At 45.6% G+C, this 23,322-nt stretch overlaps 1 protein-coding gene across 1 annotated transcript; it reads right to left on the reverse strand.

Moving 5' to 3' along the window:
• Window positions 1–241: 241 nt before the first annotated feature.
• On the reverse strand, window positions 242–22,453 carry CDC42EP3 (CDC42 effector protein 3). The gene is made up of 2 exons (XM_066266927.1): window positions 22,171–22,453; window positions 242–1,986 (listed from the first exon to the last, which is right to left on the reverse strand). Exon 2 carries the CDS (start codon window positions 1,746–1,748, stop codon window positions 984–986), a length of 765 nt encoding a protein of 254 aa, XP_066123024.1. The 5' UTR covers window positions 1,749–1,986; window positions 22,171–22,453; the 3' UTR covers window positions 242–983.
• Between the last annotated feature and the right edge of the window lie 869 nt (window positions 22,454–23,322).

The raw sequence follows: 23,322 nt of genomic DNA on the forward strand, positions 1-23,322 counted from the left end.
ATTTTAACATTTACTCTTTATTGTGTTGCATGAAGTACCTATGTAATGCAAGTATGTACTGTACTAAAATACCCATATTTTCAAAGAACATTACGTGGTGTAGCCCACAGTCTCTGCAGAAGCGTCACGAGTAACCTGTGCCTTTACACTTGACAATCCATTGTTGGCTGCTAAGAGAAGTATAACAGGCGAAGAGAACAGAAAATAAAGCTCAAGGATGAATACACTTTTCCAAACATACACAAGCGCAGCTTACAATGGAACCACCATGGAAACAAGTCAAATGACAACATTCGATGTAGTATCTATAAAATGTAGACTCTGCAATAAAAAGCCAAAGGCACATAAAAATATATTTTAACTTTAAAAATAACTTAGTTACAGTAATACTTTTCTTGTGTCTTACCAACATGTAGCTGACAGTCAAATTTCCGCAATATCGACATAATATATATAGGGATATATAAGAGCTACAAGAAAATCCCCCAAACCCATGAAGTTATTCAGATGTGAAGACAGAGAAAAGTTGTAACACTGAAGAATTGCTATGGTGAGCCCAAACAACATAATATAGAAAAGAGTCTAGAAAAAAGACTTAGGTGTTGGATTTTGACTTCCTCTTGCTCAGAAAATGCCGCAGTACGATCAAGTTCCTCACTGCGACTTGCGCAGCCTTTGGAGCTAGTGCCCCTCCTGGCGGAGCTGGATTCCTGTACATCTACAAACAAAACATGTGGACTGAACATCAGCCGGGCCTGGTGACTCACTTCCTCTTTTGGCCAGGACAGGTCTCTTTATTTGTTTTAAAACTGTTTTTGCAAACAGGACATAACAGGTAAAAAAATACTTTGTAGGAACATTATTTTAGAAAACCCATCACAGAACTGCAAATACAGCCAGTGAAGCTCTTCCCTTCGCCTGTGGTTTGTCGTTGTTGTGATTTTGATACCTTCTATCCCAAAGGAATTGCCAGAGGTGTCCTGTTACTTATTTTTATCCATGACATTGAGCACCTCATCCAAAAACGAGGGCCCAAGATCGAGCTGCAGGGAGAGGAGGGAGCCTGTGAGATCAGAGAGGGACTCTTCTGATTTCGTCTTTTCCTTGACGAGCTGGCACGGGGTGGGATGGGCAAACATGTCCTCGGCTGGCCAGTCGGGGTACTGTTCAGACAGGCTGGAGGAGTGGCTGTCCCTGCCCTGGCTGGACTGTGACGCGGACCCGCTGGAGCCCCACGAGACATCTCCCTGGTGGCCTGTCCCGTTTTCCAATAGACTGCTTTTCTCTGGAGCCTTTTCCTCTGTGACAGGCTCACAGCTAAGCCTGGGCAGCTTTGCTGGCCCAAAGGACTCCTGTTTGGAATTAAATGTCACTGGTGACAATAAGGGCAGCATGAGTGCTTGGGACCCTCCGATGGTCGGGAGGGAGATAGCGTTTTTGAGCACAGGGGAGGGCGTTTCCGTGAACATAGAGTCGGACGTGCTGTTGGCCCGGAAGAACTCGTTGTGCCCAGGAAACTGGCCCAGGTGTGCTTTCTCCTGGTTTCCAGGTAAAAGCTCATAGTTCCCTTGAAGAAAGGAAATATCTCCGAAGACGTCATGCTGGCCCTCCTTGCCGATGTGAATGGTGTGGCGAAAGTCTCCAAGGGGAGGACTGATCATATCAGGAGACAAAATGTCCCGCAGTTTAAATTTCTTTCCTTTCTTGTTATTGGCAGCTTTCAGGTAGATTGGGGTCTTGGCTGGCATTTTGAAATCTGAGAATGCCTCTTTTGCAAAAAAGGAAAAAGGCCCACTTTCTTCACAGAGCTTATATGCTTCCGACAATCCTTTCCGATAGGAACTGTCACACCATTTTTCTCAAGTAGCTTCAGAAGTGGCTGTGAACGGAGGTGGAGGGTGAAGAGACCTTCCTGAAGTTACAGCCAAGTGGGGCTTTCTGAAGAGCCAGTGACAACACCCGATCCTTTCCTCAACATGGAGAAACCTGGAAAAGAAACCAAAGCACGTTATTACTAGCTGACCCTTCGGGGCTCACTCGGGCCTGCCTTTTTCCACAAGAGCCTAGAAATAAGGGAAGGACCAGTTACCATCTAAAGTCAAGCTTTATTTTGTTGTTTCTCTCCATAAAGTGGGATAAAAACTTAAATCTTAACAAGGGTCCACTAATCTTAGTCTTACTTCGGGTGGGATGGGGAGAGAGAGATTAAAATACCCCAAAACTATTATAAAGAACTCCATCAGCACCTGACCAGAGTGATGTCAGCTCCTTACACACAGCTGGATCTGTTTTAAAATACATTTTCTCTTTTGCTTTGGCATTTACACTAGCAAGACTAATATTCTGTTGTTGAGTTTTGTAGATAAATAAAATGAATGCAATAAAATGAGCAGTCCTATAAAAACGGGGGCTGGAAATATCATTTACTAAGTGACAGTGACTATTATGTGCTAGTGTCCAACAAAATCTTAATGAAATGCATTCTCACAGATAGGAAAACTCTAAGATTCAAAGTAAAAAAGACAAAAATTAAACAAACCAACACCCTTTCTCAATTACATACGGGAAATTTTGTTTCTGAGGCATTCTGCAATGGAAGAAAAGGAACATACTTCTTTTCAAAGAAAAAACTGTGACCATACTGAATAGGTTGGCTATTCTCTTGGAAGTACTTTTGAAGCATTTACTGACAACCTCGTGTTCTCTCCCTGTGCTAAACAGAACTCCAAGGTAACTCTGTGATCTGCCTCTGTGGGCAGAAATTGTGACTTCCTTTTAACCAACAGAATATGGAAAGGTGATGGGGATGTCACACCTCCATTAGGTAACATCTTAAAAGATTCTACCTTGGCAGACTGGAGGTGTGAACTCCCCTTACTGGTTTTGAACCAGGCTGACAGAGGGCCACTGCAGATTAATTCTGCAGCAACCTGAGAGAACGGAAGTTGACCTTTGCCCCAGTTGAGCCCCTGATGAGATTACAGCTGGGACATCTGGTTCACAGCCTAAGGAGACCATGACCAACAGAAACTGTGAAACATTAAATGGTATTGCTGTAAGCCACTGAATGGGTGGTAATCTAAAAAACTAACACAACCTCCCTGCCCCAGGCTACATGACAAGATTAGAGGTGATGAGCTAGGAGAAGGCTTGGGGGGCTCCTGTCTACAGACAGGAAATCTTCATCCTTGAAAAGAACCTTCCTACTCTTCAGTCACATCCACAGACCAGGAAAAGCTCCAGCCTCTCCTGCGGCAGGCATGCCCGCAATGGCTCTGCCGCCACCTCTCCCTGGCCGCAGAGCAGGTAAATGAATCAGCACTCCGAGGGGCGGGTCAGACGGTGGCTTGAAGACAGCCACACTTGCTTTGGAGCAGCTGGAGGCTGGCATGCATTTGCCCCATACTTCTTTCCTTTCAGCAAGAGTTTTAAATTCATTTCCCTGTGGCAGGTGGCATGAACTGTACTCCAGAGCTCACTGGCAGGGTGACAACTGGCTCTGCTGGGGACTACCCTCGCACCCAGGCCTGAAAGGGCAGAGTACGATGAGCCACAGACCCACCCCACCTGGCTGCAGACATGAGGAGGAGGCCAAGGCAGCCGAGAGGCTTTGACCTCCGAGGGGGCTGATGTCCAAGCTGCCAAATGGAACCCCACAGCCCCCATCTCTTGATTTCTCTTTAGTCCCAATTAAGGCACTGGTCAACCTCCCTGAAGTGCAGTGCTGTGGCCACATGGACAGGCCCTGGGGGACTGTTTCCCCACTTCAGGTTAGAAATGCACGAAACAGTGTTACTCACAGAGAAGCTTGATACAAAGTGAGAAGACAGGGAACCTAATCATCGGAAGACCTCCCTTCTCATAGTTCTAACTCTCACTTGGGTCTGGCAGCTGTAACAAGTTTAAACACTGGGTCTTCCTGCTTCAACCTCATAAGTCCCTTCCCCTGTAAGTGCAGCACAGCCCAGGGCCCCTGCCACCCAGGGGCAGCTGGCATGGCTCTCCTGCCTACTGGGCCCCGTGCCAGCCCGGTGCCAGGACTGCCTGCAGGAGCAGCTGGGGCGCCTCCTGCAGAACTTAGGGGCAGCTCTGAGGACAGCTGCCCACGGGAGAGGCGTCCTCCCACACAGGGCCGGGGGCAGCTGCCATGCAAAGACACAGTGTAGCTCCACCGCTCAAGTGCATGGAAAGGCTGCCTGTGGTCAGCTGCTGGGGCCAGGGTTATGCAAGGCCAGAAACTGAGGCAGGCCAGGTCACGTTATTTAGAAAAATAAAAGGCCCCAAAGTAGCAGCAGTCAGGGTGCCATTCTCTGTGGTTCTCTGTCTCTCTCACCCGATTCGTATTCTCTCCATTCAATGCCTGGGGGCATCGAGGAGAAAAGTGAGGAGGGGGCGATAAAACTCCTGCTGCCCTCAGCGGCTCCAGGAGGGACGCCTAGTCCACTGTGCCAGCCTGGCCACAGCCACACCATGCCACGGTCACGGGTATGCAGGCTCCCTGGCAGAGGCTCGCTCGGCCTGGTCAAAGCTGGGCATTAGGTCTGTGGCATGGACTGAAAAGTGGCAGAGAAGTGACAAAATACAGAGAAAAAAGTAAGAAAAGGGTGTGAGTGCAGGCTCAATAAGCCATTGGCAATGCGTTGGGGAGAGTGGGAGAGGAAAGAAGATACCGTAAAAGGCATTTTTCTTTCTTTCTACAAATATTTACACAGTATTTACTGCATAACAGGGACACAGGCTTCGAGGCTTTGGGAACAGTAATGGGTATTGAATCTCTGCGCTGTGCCAGTGCCGAGAGCTCCCAAATACACTGGATGTCTTTTTAAAAGGGAATTGGGGCAAAAATGTAAGTTTTACAAGTTTAGACACATTGATGATTTTGATGTGACATGGGGGAACTATCTGAGCTCTGACCCCCTCCCCTTCTTATTTGTTATCTTCGTCCTCTGGCTCAGGGCCAACCATGCTTGATCCCAGGAGAGAATATCTAATGACATCTCACATTGACTGCTTCCGCCCCTCCATTCTGAATATTCAGGCCTCCCTCACTTATCAGCCAGTGGACATCCATGCCCCGCTTCCTTCCAGGGCTGACTGCTCTTTCAACCACTTGCCTGCCATCGCGAACGCAGACACCCCCTGGGCGGTTTCTTCACTGCTCAGAGGGCCTCTTCCCAGAGAGGGTGTGTGTGCATCTCCTGGGAGTGACCACCACTAAATACCACAGACAATGTTTATGTACCAGGCACCGTTGCAACCTTCGCCATGTACTGGCTCACTCACAAGAACCCACAGGGCTGCTACTGTTAACATCCCCATTTTACAGTAGATGCACTGAGGTACAGTCACCTGGGTTACCAGGCCAAGGCCACATGGCAACCAGGCACTAAGCCACATGGCTGGGCTCCAGAATTTGAGGTCTTTGATCCTTAATGAACACACTCTGAAATTATGGAGATGCATTGCAAAGCCTGTTTAAGATACAAAAATGTGATAAGGCAGTGAGCTGATAAGGGCAGGCCACAAGACTTGCAAACACCTAAGGGCTTAGGCTCAAACAGGTCTAACCTCAATGGAAGGCAGCTTAGCAATATCTACCAAAACTGCAAATCGTGTGTGTGCCTTTGGCAATGGAATTCCACTTACAGACATTTTTGGAGATTTATCCAACTTACATATATGGAAAACCATATGTGTACAGTTATCAACCCAGCACAGTTTATAAAAGCCTAGAGTTAGAAAGAATAGCCTAGACTTAGAAAGAACTAAGTTAAGGTGAATTCATACAAAAGAATATTACACAGGCCTAGAAAATGATGAAACAGATCTTTAAATGCTGATATAGAAAGGGCTTCAAAGATATATATCTGCAAAGGAAAAAAAGATAGGTGCAAAGGTGTGTTGATGCATCTGTATTGGCTTGTGTGTCTGTCAAACACCTCTGGAGGCACACACAAGTAATGGGACCGTCCACAGCAACAGGAAGTAGATGGAAGGGGTTGAGGGTAAGAGAGAAACTTGTCATACTATATCCTTTTATGTTTTGGGGTTTTCAAGTGAATTATGGAGTCGTTTTTTGTTTCGTCTTTTTAAAGATAAATAAATGCATTGCTTTGGGGTCAGACTGCCCTTTCTTGCAAAGCCAATTTTATACACAGGTCCTGAAAAGCCTATTGAACCCATGAGTTACTGACACAAGATGCTGGAGGAATGGACACCACAGGGTGTCTACATGGAGGGAAGTGCAGGCAGCTGGAAGAGCTGGCACTTGGGTACACAGCTCCTTGTTTAAGGGGTAGCCAGTGACATAGACAGGTAACATTTTAGGGTGAGGTGGTCCTAAATGCCACAACACAAAATCCTACAGGAAAGGAGACTTGGGCACCAGGTTGACCAACGGTGGAGTGAAGGATGAGTCAGAGTGGGACAGCTGAGTTAGGGGGGCACTTCAAATCTTTGCTCTTTGCCCCAAAGGAGGCAGGCCATTCTTGTTATGGGGTGTTAGAAGGAGAAGAGGAAAGGATCGGAAGGGCTTACAGGCCAAAAGTGAATTGTTAGAGCAGAACTGGTGAGCGAGCCCTCGTGGGTATTTTGCAGGCCAAACAAAAAGAATTTTTGTTTCATCCAGGACTCCGCTCCATCATTCACTATCAGGCACTGAACCATCCCGGGGGCTGCTGCCCACACTCAGGCCTCTCCTGGTCTCCAGCTTTCCTTCTTGCCTTTATTCCTCTACTCCCACTACCTTCTGCACATCAAAAGAAAAAAAAGGGAGGGAGGGTGGGAGGGAGACAGTGAGGGAGAGAAAAAAGAGAGAGAGAGAGAGAGAGAGAGAGAGAAAGGGAGAGAGAAATCTTCCAATGTGTAGTCCTCTCTCAGAAACCCTCCCCTTGACCTTGAAATTTGGACTCTTCACAATCGTGAATCCCTTCCACCGAGTTCTTGGATTTGCTACTCTTCCCCACCTTCTCCTTAGATGACACTCGAGATAATATTCACCTGGGAAATTAGATTCCTCTGAACACAAAGGTTCCAGAGAGAACGTCCGGCAGATGTATGAACATGGAAGTTCAGCTGCAAATGCACAGACTTCCACTTACAGGAATTTGTGAGAAATCCAGAGATTCCAAGACACAAAAGGGCTGGAGAGGAAGTTAAAGGCACAGTTTTTTTTGTTTTGTTTTTCTGAAGTTGGAAACGGGGAGGCAGTCAGACAGACTCCGGCATGCGCCCGACCAGGATCCACCCGGCATGTCCACCAGGGGGCGATACTCTGCCCATCTGGGGCATTTCTCTGTTGCAACCAGAGACATTCTAGTGCCTGAGGCAGAGGCCATAGAGCCATCCCCAGCACCCAGGCCAACTTTGCTCCAATGGAGCCCTGGCTGCGGGAGGGGAAGAGAGAAACAGAGAGGAAGGAGAGGGGGAGGGGTGGAGGAGCAGATGGGCGCTTCTGTATGCCCTGGCCGGGAATCGAACCCAGGACTCCTGCACGCCAGGCCGATGCTCTACCACTGAGCCAACAGGCCAGGGCCTAAAGGCACAGTTTGATGAGAAGGACAAAATGCTCAGTGGTCATTCCTGCACTAGGCTAGCCAAACTGTTCATTAGAGAAATCCCAGCAGCAATAATAAAGTAAAAACGGAAGTGCCCCTTTGCGCTTCATTTCCTTGTCATCCTCTTACTAAACAAAATGCCACTGAAAAGACCATAACAGTGCAGTGGCCAGGAGGTGGGGAAGAATAAGGGGATATGACAAAGTGACACACCAAAAAATCAGTTCCTCAATTACTTAAGAGTTGACTGTATTGGCAATTCCCAGGGCTCTGAGAAAGAACAAAGAGATAGAGATTTTCTTTAAAATTCCATTTATTTTAAGAAAGGAATGTTTGGTTTGTCTGCTATTTGTTTTTAGACCAATTCTTAGTGGAGAGAGAGGACGAAAAATTTCTTGCATCCTGCAAAATAGGTTGCAATGTTGATTTAAAATATATGCATAAAAAACGGGCCAGTGGGGGGAGGGGAGATGGTCATCCCAAGGGATCTGCAGGCCTTTGCCTTTCTGCTGCTTGCGGGAAGTGAGCCTGCCCTGGACTTCCCCCTTCTTGCTTAGCTGTCACATCCTCCAAGGACATCCTAGGCCCTGGCCCCTTTTCACTCTGTCTCAGCCTTGGACAGTGTGACCTTCTTCCTAACACCCAGACACAGCACCACTGCACCGAAGCAAAAGTACTAAATTATTCCTCCAACAGTCCCAGGGGAGGGTGATGAGGCAGCCGAGAACCTTCTGCCCCCTCCCCACCCCCAAGCACCTTTCGGGTATTCCCTCTGCTGTCATTGAGGAGATGGCAATGCTGCTGGGACAAGCCCCGGAAAACTGCATTTGAGCCTGGGCTTCCCACTTTAGAAGGGACAAAGGCCACCTGGAACATGTTTCTGCATGTTCTGGAACTTGGTTGTGACACACGAGAAGCAGCTGAAGGGGGGTAGCGGCTTCAAGAAAACCCAAATACAGAGAGGACACGAAGCTTCAGGAATCTGAAGGATTCATTTCACTGTAATGGAAAAGGCCTTATAGGGTCACTAAGCAGAAGCTACAGGGAAACAGATTTTGTCTCCTCCAAAGGAGAGCCAGGTTTCTGGAAAGACGGATTGGTTTGCCATGGGGAGGGGACATGAGTAAGGGTGAGGGTCTCACAGGGGGCAGCAGCCTTGACTTTGAGCCCACAGGATGGTACATTGTGGGTGGTACTTACATTTCTGTTCATTCTGGGCATCCTATAGGGGAACACCATTACTGCTTATTTCCTTATGTCACAATCACCTATAAAAATGCTCACAGAGTTCTTCTAGAAGACTTTCCATTTGAAGATAGCTATGTTTTTACTAATACAGATGACCAGCCAACCCTCAGTATCAGAAACAGCAAACTATTACTACAATGAGGGCACTCATGCCAACCCTTCCACAAACCTCTGTGGGAGGGTTTCTCCGAGTCACACAAAGAATTTTAAAATTCAATGAAAAAAAAAATCATAGTGTTAGAAATTCAGTATCAAACCTCAATGAAAACCTAAGATAGAAATAAATGTAACTAGAGAACACCCAGTGAACAGCATCCTGAAGATGCTTTTCATATTTCAGTCTGCTTTACTCCACCCATCGGGAGATAAGAAGATGCCTTTTCTATTTTTAGATTCTCATCCTCTCCTCACATCATCTAAACTGAGACAGAGCTATATAGGCCATAAGTCCACACAACTCCATTAGCTCAGGTCCCAGCTGCCTAGCTGTCATGCAAATGAACTTGCAGCCAGACCCAACAGACTGTATTTTATAGACCCACTAGGAGAGTCTATGAAAGATACATCGCACCTACAGTTATTTATAAATGGACTTCTCATTTATGCTTCAGCTACAGCTTGTACTTATTTTCCTTTTTACAACCCTGATTATATAGAAAAAATGCACAAACACCGTTTGGGAGACTCAATGCTAATATGCGTACACTCTTTACATTTATAGGATCGCAGTGTACTGTTTGAAGACGTTTTAGAAGCAAAATTGGAAGACAGAGCATCACCCCACAAAATACCAAGTCTGTACTTCTGAAAAGAGGTCATTACGTCCTTTCTCCTTTAATAAAACGAGTTATTAGGAAGGATTCAATATGGGCATTGATCCCTGGCAGCTGTCACAAGGCAGGAGGACAGGTTCTTTCAAAGTGCCCGGCCATTTATCATGAGACCAGTCAGAAGGACCAAAGCAGGCACTCTGGTTTGGTGGATATGAATCAAATAAGGCCATGACTAAACTGTTCCCAGGCTTCCAAAACCAACGGGTTCCACTTGATTTGTAAAGCTCCAGGGACTAAATCAATACAAGAAGAGAACCTGAAGTTTTCAGCAATATTTAGCCAGAATTCTCCTTCTAATTCTGTTTAAAAGAAAGTAACTTGTTGCCTGAAACCTATGTGCTCTTATTGATCAATGTCACCCCATTAAATTTAATTTTTGGAATACAATTATATATATATGAAAGTAACTTGTGAAGTTGCCTAGTTGCTCATAAAACAAAACAAACCACTAATATTTAAGTTAGCAATTATTCTCTGAAAATTTCAGCTCCTAATATGGTGATATCAAATGATCCAAAGTAACAGGTTTGACAGGTGTCCAGAAATTCAGGCTATGATCATCTGGCCCATACCAACATAGAAAGGGAAGTTCCTCATTCTTTGCCTTTATAGCATATCCTCAAATTTAGGCTCCTTGAATACTCTATTTCCCTAGCGGGGTATAGAGATAGATATGGGATTTCCACGCTGCTCTCCCATCCTGCTAGGGCGCTTGATAATCATCCAATTCATTCGATGGACTGAAACATGGCTTCTCTGCATCACACCAGCACTTGGTATATTTGGAAACTAGAGATGACCATTCCATTCTTAACCTGCCTCCATGGCAGGCTGCCCTGTGTTATTTGTGCATAAATATTTGTCCAATGAGTGAAAGAATGTCCCCTCAGACTAGGCTGAGGGCTCCTTTATGAACATGAACTAGTCTTATCAATCTTTTTGCCTCCCACAACACATGGCACACAGTGAAATTCAAGTGAGAAAGTGTTTGAATCCATAACTCCTGCTTGACCTTCCATTATGAGAGATGAGTTGGTTTTCCCTCAGGTGCCAACTCCCAGTCCAACTCAACAGGGGCTCCTCTAGAAAGTGGCAAATTTGAAATTTCTCTAAGAAATTTACTCTTGTGAATAGTAATGGTTAACAGTTGAGTTCTTGCTGTGGGCCAGGCAGTAAGTACTAGAACACACTCCGAGGAACCAGTCTTCGATTAAGTCTTAGGTCAGTCAGCTCAAACGTGAAGGAGCTAGGATTTCAGCCCTGGCTGGACTCCAGAATGTGTCCCTATATGCTGCTGACTGGGTAACGTGAGGACTGCCATGGAAGTTGGTTGAGAATAGAATGGCCATTCCAGACTGTCTAGAAGTCTGACAGCACCAAGAGGAAATAATACACTATGATCTCAACATTAATGAGAGGCAGAAGGTGATAAGTTGACTTTGTCAGGAACCAAGAATGAATAAAATGGTCCCAGACATCAAATCCTCCAACTCTAACTCACAAAAGCTTTTCAATATTTTTGCTCTTGTCAAAAAGAATCTCAAAAGGAATTTGACTTTATGGAAAAGAAAAGCCAGAAGATTAAAATTGTGAAGAAAAGCCCCGAGTCTGAAGGAGAAAAACAAACATCCTGTTCTTAGAAAAGAGTGTTAGTGCCGTTAATTCTTTTCCCAGAGGAAGCAGGTGCGTGGGGCTGTGCACAGCCACAGGACTTTCACAGGGGACAATAGCTCCCTTTCCTCGCTATTGACACATCACTTCCCTCCTACCTTTCTGAAACTCAGAACCTTGTGTTCCTTACATGGACTGTCCTCCCGCCTCCTTACCATTGACCACTATTCATAACATCCTCCACCCCTGCTTCCGTCACTTCCTTCCTGAAGGAATTCTCTAACTCACCTCCTGCAATCCAGGCTCTGTACTGCCTTGCCTGCAGGTTTTCTTAGGGCTCCTGTAGAGCTTATATTTTTTCGTTACTTCCCTGTTCTCCATTTTTGTGACTGTCTCCAGGTAGGTGGTGAGTTTCAATAAGAACGTGTAGGCAAAGGTGCTATATGTAAGAGCTGTTGATAAAAATCACTTCCAGAACCTCCTCTTGGGCTGTGAACACAAGAGGCCTTCAAATTTTATTGAATTAGCCCTTTCAGTTTTCCCTCTGCCCATACCTTAGAATAAGGGTCTGCAAATTACAGTGGGGGGTAGGGTCGGCTAGTATACCCTTCTGTACTCTCTTCCTCTGGGTAACTGGCAGAAGCCATCCAGAGCCAAATTCTGGTTGTCATAACCAACTCCTGCTTTATATTCTAAGTCAAGTTCCATCGTTCTGTCTCCTCTTCTCCATCCCACTGCCTCAATCTCCCTTCTAGCCCTCGTGGCCTATCTCCTGCACAAAAGAAGGGAATGCCTCTCCCTGTGTCCCCTGGCCTCCAACCTCATGTCCTTCTACTTTATTTTCCAATGTGTCAGAGTGGGCCATCTAGAATGCTCTAGTGACCTGTCATTTTTCAATGGCATGCCCACCCTAATTGCTGGGAGATAAGACAAATAATGAGGACCACTTTAGCAATCTGGGTCCCATCCACCCTACAGCTGCGTTTCCTACCAATTCCCCCAAGGCCTCTTAAACTTGTTCATTCCTCCCATCGCTAGCTCTCATACCAAACTGCAACCACTACTTGTTTTCCCCACTGGATTGCCTTCTTTAGGGGAAAGACACTATTTCATTCACAGTTGGTACCAAATACATGTTTGTTGAGTGAATGAACAAGTGAGAAAGTTTGAATGAGATTGCCTCAACTTATGTCTTCTTCAACCCAGCCTGCCCTCCTGGAAATGCAAGATGGAGTCTTTCTATGACTCTTACAGGAACAAAAGCTTAACTAAATAAAGTCATTTAACAAGGAGTTCTAGCCTATTTTCATGAGGCAAAGGCTTTCTCTATTTTTCCCATCTGTAAGACACTCTAACCTTTCACTGTCTGTGCAGAGTAAGAATTTAACGGCCCATCCTCAATGCAAGCCACAGTAACCCTTATGGGCTCCTACAAATCTTTGTATTAAGGCAAAAAATATTTGTTGATTTGAAAGGGAAATAACTTCTATCCATGACTGCAGTGTGCAAATAGAGACTTAGAGAGACAGGCAAGACTCAAGAAAAATTTCACAATACAGTCCCCTGAATGCAGACTCACTAGTTATATGTAAGTCACTCTTAAAGAATGAAGCCCTAGAGAAACAATGAACATGCTTTCTTGACCTTTCCTTTCAGAAGGAAATGAGTTAAGGGGGAAACAGATTATTTGGCACACGATGTACAAGGGAAACTCAAGAAACTCTAATGGACATTCTATGGAAAAAGGTTGTTTTGAATATCAGTGTCTGATAAAAAAAAATACCTATCAAGTGAATGAGTGTAGGGGCAAACAAAACTGTAGATAGAACTCCCAGTGCTGTTCTAGGCCTTAGGCAGAAAAGGACCAGGCCAAAACTTCAACCAGCCTTGTAGGATCCTTCTAGAACTCCAGACACATAGGGGTGCCAGTTATCCCCTGTGTAAATGAAGATAATTACCTCAAACCTTGTAAGAGTTGAGAGCAAAAATCTTCACACCAATAACGTACTATGTAAACACAAAGCATTTTCTTTATTCCAAATGAAGACCCAAATCATCTACTGAAATACAGTATGAAGAGAAACCATTCTAATTGCCAAAATTACCACTTCAATTTTCTCCTTAAATGTTGTCAATCAATAAAATCCTTGTACATGGGGCTAATGTGGCTTGGGTCTGCCCTGTGAACAGTCTCCACAAATGGAAGGGATTCCTACCTCCAGCTTGATCAGCGGGTAATTACTTGTGTCAACAGAACTCAGGGCTAACTTCTATACCCCTACGTGTATCCTTTGTCTCTAGGTGCAACTCTTGCAGCCTTGGGAACAAATAGGACTCCACTGAGTTGTAACAGTTACAATTAACCATTATGGCCTGACCTGTGGTGGCGCAGTGGATAAAGTGTCAACCTGGAAATGCTGAGGTTGCCAGTTCAAAACCCTGGGCTTGCCTGGTCAGGCACATATGGGAGTTGATGCTTCCTGCTCCTCCCCCCTTCTCTGAAATAAAATCTTAAAAAAAAGCCCAAAAACAATTAACCATTATTGGTCAGATAGAGAAAAATTTAAGGGCATATGGTTAAGGTTAATGGGGAGGTCAGGTGGGGTAGATATGATAAAAAAAAAAAAAAGATTAATGCAACTCAGATTTGATCAGTTTGGAGGATGAGAAAGGCCCATCACTGGAAGGTTTCCCATGGAGTCTGAGATTGGTGTAGAGATTCCAGAGGAAAAAGAGGGAGGGAGAGAAAAGAAGCAAGCATTCCTGAACTAGGAGAGGAGTTAGGGTAATAAATATCCTCTATTCCTTGTTCCTAATTTAAGGTAGTTCCCTCTCATATGTGCACATAGGCTACATGCTCACACACAGATGATATGACCATGGAATTGGGCTTAATATTTATTTTAACTTAATATTACAGAGTATTTTAGGACAATACACACTGTGTTTCCTGGAACCCTAAGTGACACTGGTTGAAGGGCAGAGAGCTGTAGGCCAACATTCCTCCCCACCCCTTTCCTCCTCTTTAACCTAAGAAATTCTACTATTACTTATTAATATATTGGAGTTAAAATTTTCTTTCTTTTCCTTGGCAAAAAGGAAGGGAGGGAAGGGAGGGAGGGAGGGAGGGAAGGGAGGGAGGGAGGGAAGGAAGGAAGGAAGGAAGGAAGGAAGGGAGGGAGGGAGGAAGGAAAGAAGAAAGGAAGGAAGGAGAGAGAGAGAAAAGAAAGGAAAGGAAAGGAAAGAGCGAGGAAAGAGGGAAGGAGAGAGGAAAGAAAAGAAAGGAAAAGAGAAGAAAAAAAGAAAGAGAAGTGGTTCAAGAAAGAAAAATCATGCTCTCTCTCCTTCTCTCTCTGTCACTCAAACCCTAGGGCCTCAGTTTTATCATGTCAGAATGAGAGAGTGGGGTTGAGATAAGGACCTGTCCCTCATGAAATGTTAGGAGTCTATGACTGTACACATTTGCAAAAACTCCAACTTCTAGGAAATTAAAAAAAAAAAAGAATACTTTTTACCACAGCTAAGACTACCTTCTGCTGGCATTTTGCATCATCTTTGCTCATCCTTCCTAGTATTAAATTAGGGGCACAGGGCAATGCCCGTGACTCCGTCTGGGAGCCTCAGTTTCCTCATCTGTTGAGACAGCAATGCTGTCTTCTTAGGAGCAGACCACACACATGAAGTCCTGCTGGGCACTGAGCTCACAATGAAGAGAAAAACAATTATTAATAATGATTCTAAAAAAACTAGAGCTGTATAAAGAACAAGACATGCTGAGAGCACATAGTGGGTATTTCCTTCCATTGTATTTCTCTTAAACCTTGGAATCTGAATACCTAAACTGATTGTTGTAAATCTAGTGTGAAAAATCCCCCAAACATCCCAGTTCAAGCGTACTTTCCCATTCTGAGAGAAAAACTGAATTGGAACAGAATCACTGTTTTATTCCACCTGCAACCCTGGGATACCTGGCTATGGGACTCCACCCAGTTGGCAAGTGAGGTACTACCTGGCCCCTCAGGTGAGCCCAGAGCTTAAGGGCTTCTTCATGAGGACGACAGAACAAAATCCACCCATGAGCATAAACTTACACTAATCTTAACACCAAATACTAACATTATTTTGGAAGACATTTCACTGAAGTTATCTGAGAGCAAGAGAACAGCTTCTAGTGTGGTGCTACGACATGTCCACCACAGTACACATGGCTTGAGCCGATTCATTCAGTTTGGAGACAGCCTTCCGTGTGCACTTCATCTGGCCCCTGGCTAGTCACTCACATTCAACAACAAACATCTACTAAAGGCCTGCTAAGTGGTAAACACTATTCTAGAAATTAAGGGTACAGCTATGATGCTACTTACAGAGCTTGCACAGTGTAGACAAATGATCAAAAAGTACACCAATCAATGGCTCATACAGTCATGGCTGAGGAGTCTAGGTGAGCACTAGGTAACATAATGACCTTCGCTCTCTCCAGCACATGGACTGCCTGGACTGTGCTCTAAGTGGACATGTGGTACCAAGCTGCCACAATCACACCTGGGCATGAGAAAGCTACAAGTGGAGGTGCCAGCTGCTCAGCAAAGACTTTGAGGAAATTCTGGAGGTGGCTCGATTTTCAGAGAACCTTAGATGATCATTATCATGTGTATCAAACCACTGGAGGGGCCTCCCTTTGAATTTGAATGTTGGGTAGTCTGAGAAAGAATAATTTTACTATGACAGAACTTAAGCTAGGTGAGTGATAATGATTTCTGGCTTGACAACATTAAGAGGAGATGTTGTCATTTGCATAATCAGATAATATGGTTAGGACTAGATTGTACAATTTTTCATGAAGTCCTACTATAGAAAAGATAAATGGCAAAATTAACTAGGTTGAGTCCTTACTCTCAAGGAACCAGCAGTCTAACGAGACAGCCACAAGTATCAATAAACAATAATTTAAATGCAGTTAAGTGTTACAACAGGAGAAGACATAAGACACTATAGAAATGCCTCGGACACAAGGAAACAGTAATGGAATTAAAGCAGTTTAGAGGGAGGAGACAGTACACTGGCTATCTCAGCATCCCCAACCCTTGAGGAAAGGGAAGAAATTCTCCCGTTTCTTCACCGAGGAGGGGACAGACCTACCTGGAGAAGGGCAGGGATCTGCCTGGTGACACAGCTGGAGGGTTAAGGGCTTAGAGCCTCATCTCCTGCTGTGTTAAAAATCACTGTTTTATGTCTGAACTGACCCTTGGCAGAAAAAGTATTAAAAAATAAATAAACAAAAAGGGAAAGAAAGCAAATATATTCCAAAATGGCAAAGCCACATTTCACCAAAAATGCCTTTGCTTGTTTGAAAAATGTGTGTAGCCTAAGTGATTGTAATGGATTTGAACAGAACAGGTCTCTTTCAACAAAACACACAGTGATCTATCACTGGCATGATGTGTCTACAAATAGGACCTTCAAGTTGTCACCAGAGCATGATGGATTCCCAAACGTGTAAGCTATCTAAATAGAGGCCTGACTTTGAAGTTCCCTGCCTTCCACGCTGGCTCAGGCTGCTTTGCCAGAGATCTGTGCTGGTCTGTTTTTCCAACCCAGGGTTTAACATTATTATTAGTGAGATTGCTATGCCGATAGGTGCCACTGATCCTGGCTCACCAGATTCTGGAGCTAAAGATTATCTGAAATCATCTAGGGCCAAATGCCTCATCTTAGAAATGAGACAGTGACCCTGAGAGGTCAGTTACAACTTGGGTCAGACCTAAGGCCAGTCCCTCTGTGACTGTCTCTACTTAATTCTGCATTAATTTCATCAAATAGCAGAATGATGGGGTGTCTGCTGGCATCTTCTAGTGTGTTCTTGTGGCAAACCTGGTGGTTCTATAAAATGTCCTTGGGTGGCTTCTGCCTCTGGCTCAGCATTCTCGAAGTGCTTCCTGTCAGACGGACGATTCCTGCCAGCTGCTCTGCAGGCAAAACAACTTGAAAGACTCAGAGTATCTCCCTGTGACCATTCACTGTATACAGTGGCATACTGCAGGACGGGGCCTTAATCAAACCGGTTTCCCAAAGAACCCTTTTCTGATGTTTCAGGGCACACATTAAGTGGTGCTGGATTAGCTAATTGCAGGAGTGCTATCTAACAAAGACCCGAAGGCTAAACGACTAATTACGACTTTCTCAAACATGCAAGTCACTGAAAATCTGAGTATTTTTAAAAGCAATAAGGATCAAGCAAATATTAATTTGGAACTTATCAGCTTTCAAATTCATCAGTTTGCCTGGCTATTCAGAAATAGTACTTTTTTAATATCGACATTATGCTTTGTGTTATAAAACTGTATGGTTTAATTTTAAAAACTGCTTTTCCATCAGAGATACTGTCCATTATCATGAGACTGGAGCAACTTGGCATTGGAGAAGTATATTGGAGCCAGAAAGGCTTTTGTTTTTTTAGGAAAGAAGCATACATGATTACTGCTGTAGAATTATTTGCCTACTTACTCATTCTGGGTTGTGGGGTGCCATTTCATTTTGTAGCCTTTAAAAAGTGAGGACGGATGGAAAGGAGGTGTCTGAATGGAGGGTGGATAGCTCTACGGCTGGTGCCCCTTGTTTTGAGGATGGTTATTTCAAGCCATCCTTTCCAGAAGCCCAACTTCCATCTGAACACAAGTCTTCTGAGCAGCCTCCCACAGTGAATCACAAACCCACAGTAACAAAGGCAGTGGCGTCCCCGCAGGTCATCTGGGGCATCTCTGTAGGTTTCAAAGGCCTCCTTGCTCTGTCTCACACCAGAAGCTTGTCTGGCCGGGCCTGGGGTGTGCAAAGGCCTGACTTCTGCTAAGGATGGAGCCATGCTGCCCAGCTTACTTGGGGCTCCTGCCTCTTGTTTTAGTTTGTCTTAAAGCAACATCATTATGCAACACATAAAAATGTCACCCAAGTGTTAGTAACTGAAGTGGCATGCACTGTGAGTGTGGTCACTAGGCTCAAGGAGGTGGCCACCCAGATGGCTTACTAAATTCTGCCACCCCTGACTTCCTAGAACTTCGAAACTCTACGGCTGTACGAAGGATACAGTCTATACTAAGCTCCACTTCATCCCTGGCCCCTGAAATTGCCTGTTTTTGGCTGTGGCAGGGCTTTCTTGTGTGTTACCTGGTCTTATATTTTCACCTAGTAATTAATCCTTTTGGCACAAATGAAACTGCTCATGCTAACTTGAGCTGTTTGATGCTGGGTCCTCCGCAGAAGTTTGATGCTGGGTCCTCCGCAGAAGACTGTCACCACACCAAATACGACTGAACTGGCGTCATAATAAAATCATTCTAACGGTACTCCCTAAGGCTGGCAATTACTGCCATCTTCCTTTGGGCCTGGTATTAGGAGATACAGACTACTAGGAAATGAGTTCTCTGCCAGAGGCAAAAACCCCTAGCAAAAGTTAGATGTAACATCTGCCCCTCCACGGGGCATGGTATTATGTATAAGCTTAGACCTGAAATCAAGCCTGATTCTAGTACTTACTTAGCTGTGTGACCTTAGCCAAGTTACTCAACCTTCCTGAGCCTGTGTTGTTATCTGGAAACTAAGAGCAATACTATCTACTTCAAAGAGTAGATATGAATACTAATGACAGAACCAGTATTAAGCACCCAGGAAAACAACCAAAGCATCAACCTTGTATTTGCCAACTCTAGGCTAGGTACTGTCCCGAGTAGATTAAGTTTTAACTCATTCAATCCTCAAAGTAACATTATTCTCCCATTTTATAATTGCTAAACTGAGGTACACAGGCTAAGGAACTGGCTCAAAGTCACACAGGTAATAAGTGCCATTGCCAGGAATGAGCCCAGACAGCCTGAGTCAGAGAGGTTTCTTAACCCCAGAATGTTTTCCCATCTCCTTATCTTACGTTAAAGTGCTGACTTTCACGCAGGATTAGTTGACCGTATATTCACCTACTGGGTTGTTAAACTGCATACAGGGTGGGCAAAAGTAAGTTTGCAGGTGTGAGTATGCAAAACACAGTTTATTCTTGTATTATTATTTATTAATTATTGTATAATTTTCTATTTGAACAACTGTGAACCTACTTTTGCCCGACCCCATATATGTGTTTAGGTATATTCCTGACTACTTTGGGGCAAGTTATATAACAGGTCTGTCCTCAGTTTCTACCCCCGTAAAATACAGATATTAACAGGTCTTCCTACATAGAAGAAATGTTAGAAATGAATGAGTTAATCAAGATAAAGGGGTAAGAACAGTGCTTTGGGCTTAAGACAGACTCCATATATAGGAAGGATATTTAACGTCCAAAGTCATCAACAGTGTGATATATTAGAATTCTTGGGCATCAATGCTTAGTAAAGGAGATTTTGTGGTCAGCTGAATCCAGTCGTTTCAAATGACAGTACTTGTTCTCTGGCAAACATACTGTATTTAAAAATAGACTTAAGTTCTTAAAAAAATAGACTTATGTTCTGATTCAAGCAATGAATAAGCAGGTCCACAGGATTCTGGTTAGAAAGAAATTAGGCCAGGCCTAACTGAAATCAGACTGAAAGCAAGACTTTTAATAATTACAGTAATCAGAACAGTCCGGGCATCTGCTAGGGGCGGGGGAGGGTTAAGGCCCTCAATTGTAGTCCACCTACTGGATGAATGTGATGGCCAAGGATCTTAAAACATTTTTTTGGCCTGATAAAAATCTTTGGGTGACACAGTTTAAAACCATTTTATTCCCAATGCTGTTGAATACCATGAATTTTAGAAGTGAAAAAGGGAAGCTTTTGTGAACATGTTGGACATAAAACACTGCATTAAAGGAACCGCTGCAGAGCAGATAGGACAAACTAGCTCGTGTGAACACTTCTGCAATAAATTCCCTGGTTTTGGATTTTACTCATCTTGCACCACATTTGAATTTACAATAAAATTCCCCAACCCCAATGTGTAACAATCGTTATTCTAGCTATCTTTACAGTTTCCATGGGGATACAGGACAGAATTTCACTGCTCAGATTTTGAAGGAAGGAGGAGCTCTTCTTCACGTCTGTAGCTGCTGCCACAGCCACAGCACCACGTTTCAATCATGGAATTCATAATATAAATCTCTTGCAGATGATACCACTGGGAAGCTGAAACTGCCATCCTCGGGTCCAGAAAGGCTTCCAAAGTTCTTATCTGTGAGCCCAGAGGCTGGTACTGAGTGTTTCATTCAGCGAGTGAGGGCTTTGGGAAACCTACCTTCTTTGGAAGACTTCATGAAGATCTTTTTACTCTTCCTTGACATAATAATAGTCTTGACCACTAATTTCACAAGTGACAATGCCAACCAAACACTTCACAACTGTCCCAACTTATATGAGAGTGTTTAAGTCAATTCTGAAAAGGATTGGTGTCACACACACACACACGTGTAGCTTACTCATAATGCCAATAAGAGTTCATACGAATGACAGGTGGTATCAAAGAGAAGAACTCTGGCACTGTCCAGAAAAGAAGCTAGTTGTTAGATGAAAGATTTTTCCACTGTGAGAACATTGTAAGAGTCTTTCAAATTGCCTTAGGGATACCCTAGGGGTATTATCAGAATTTCACCTCCAGCCTTTGTTTCTCTGCAATGTTAAGGGAAGTCTCCAAAACTGGCTTTGCTATTCAAATCCAGACATCTACTGCTCACCTAATTTTGGTTCTTTTTTTTAAAGGCACCACCCCTCAAAGAAAAAAACAAAAACAAAACTCAAGGATATTGTGAGGCCTAAGAGCTGAGGGGAGTTGGAGGGGGAGGAAATCTTTGTCTCCCTAACACATTCATACGTTCCCTCCACTTCCCCAGTACTGCCCTCCTTAGAACCCCCTACACCCATAGCGCACATCAGCAGCTACTCCACAAATATACCAGGTTGGAACAATTCTCACTGCAATACCCTCCTGACATTCCTATTCCTGCTCTCATTTTAATTCACTCACTTTTTTTTTTAACAAAATGTAATTACTTGACTGTCAGCCTGGGCTGCACTCTGGGGCTTTTACTCCTTTCAACACAGCTGCGCTCCCGGCTTTGATGCTGCTGTCCACGCAGCTTGTCTCAGCCACAGCCTGGCTCTCGGTAATGTAACATTCAAGTGCATATTTATTTTTAAACTGACCTCTCTTAGACTGTACAGTAAAAGGAGGTCCTGCCAAAAAATATGCTACTTTCTATTTATAAGATGAAACACATGCCTCCCAAAGTCGAGAGGGGAATGGAATATAATAATTCATAACGAAAAACTGGCCAGATCCATTCGTTTTCACATGTCTGATACTTTTCTGTGTCAAGATACTTAGTTTCAAGAAAAAAAAATCTCAAAACGCTTCAGCTGTTCAAAAACCACCGAACCCCTATCCCCCACCCCCAACTCCCCGAAAATCAACTGTCAGATCTGCAGGGTGGAGCTCGGGCCACAATGCCCTCCATCTCCCCACCGCAAAAGTGAGGAAAGGGCATCCGACGGGTACTGCCACCGCAGATCTGTACGGCGCACTCAAGTGCGGCCCTGGTGCCAGTCCACGATGGGAGAGGAGCGGTAGCCATGTGCGGCTTGTTCTCGGATGGAAAATGCAACACACGCCCAGAATGGCTGTCAATAGCTCGAAGGATGCAGTAAATGTGCAGCCCCACCCTGAAAAGTGGTGGGCACAAATGGTGGATGTCTGTATCCTAATCGTAGCGCCCGTACCCCTCTCGTTGTACTTTCTGTCTCCTTTTGTCCTTTGGACATCAGCTAAAAGGTGATGCCCTGGTATCCTCGCTCCCTATGCGTTTCCAAGCCTAGCACCCCACGCACCGCGGAAGCGACCATGGCCACGGGTCGGACAGACTCACAGACAAACGGAGAGGAAGCGGCCGCAGGCAGGCAACAACTCACCAGCGGCCCCGGAGGATCGCAGCTGCTGCCCCAGGACCCGGCGCTCCGCACCGACCCCTCCGAGGGCGCACGCAGTCCCTGCCTGCTACGCGCAGATCCAGCGGTGGGTTGGCACGGCGTCTCCTCGCAGCATTATCCGCTCACAGACAGCGTGAAGGCGCCCGAGGCCGCAGGTCTCCAGGTTCGCCCGCCGCTCGCACCCTGCTGCTGCACTGCCGCCAACTGGAGCCGCCGTAGGGAGTGAAGGTGCGAGCAAGACTGAGCGCGGCGGCGGGACTCCGAGACTGAACCTGCGAAGGGCGGGGCGGGGCGGGGCCGCGGCTTGGGGGCGGGGCAGGGGCGGGGCGGAGGGCGCGGGTGGCCGAGCAGACTCACCCTCCGCAGTACCTGCGCCGCGCCTCCGGGCTGGCGGACGGGCGAGGGTCACCCGCGGCAGGGCTTGCGGTTCCAATGAGGACGGTGGGCACCCATTTTTTTTTTCTACCTCCCCAGTGCCTTCTCTAGGGATATGGTTCCCTCAGAGAAACTGTGTTCAGCGCCCTCCGCGCCGAGAGGTTGCAGAAAGCTTGGTTCAAAAAGGGATCCCGGGGTGCTAGCGTCTGGGTACCGAAGGACAAAGGGACTCCTCCTGCAACTCAGACACCTGCGCTAAACCTCGTGCGCACACCTCCCCTCGTCCCAACAAGCCGACCTAGCCCACCGAGGCTCCGGCGCAGCGGACCGGTGACTCCCGGAGAAGTAGCGCGCCACCTGACCGCGCTGCCCTTTTCCGGCCCCGGGCCCGGGGACCTCTCGGATCCCGGCTTTGGGGGGAGGGTCGTGTTCTGTCATTTTCCAGCTCGCTCCCCTTGGAGCTGCCGCCAAAACCCGGAGAGTGGATTTGGCACACTGGAGACGCCGAAGCTGCAGGCTGAACGAGTGGGCACACGAACAGCCGACGCTGCAGGTTTTTGCAGCCAAAGAAGAGGTATTTTTTTCTTCCGTGGGTCCCTAAAAGAGGCTTGCCTAAAGTTGGGGCAAGCTGGTGGCGGCTACCCAGACGCAATAGGAGGCCCAAGCGGCGCAGCTGAGGGCCAGGAGCGTAAATTTATACCCTTCGCGACACCTGCGCCCGCCGGTCTTTCCGGCGACCGTCGCTGCTCGCTCCGCCCC

This window comes from Saccopteryx bilineata, chromosome 3, assembly GCF_036850765.1.
Source record: "Saccopteryx bilineata isolate mSacBil1 chromosome 3, mSacBil1_pri_phased_curated, whole genome shotgun sequence".
Lineage (NCBI taxonomy): Eukaryota > Metazoa > Chordata > Mammalia > Chiroptera > Emballonuridae > Saccopteryx > Saccopteryx bilineata.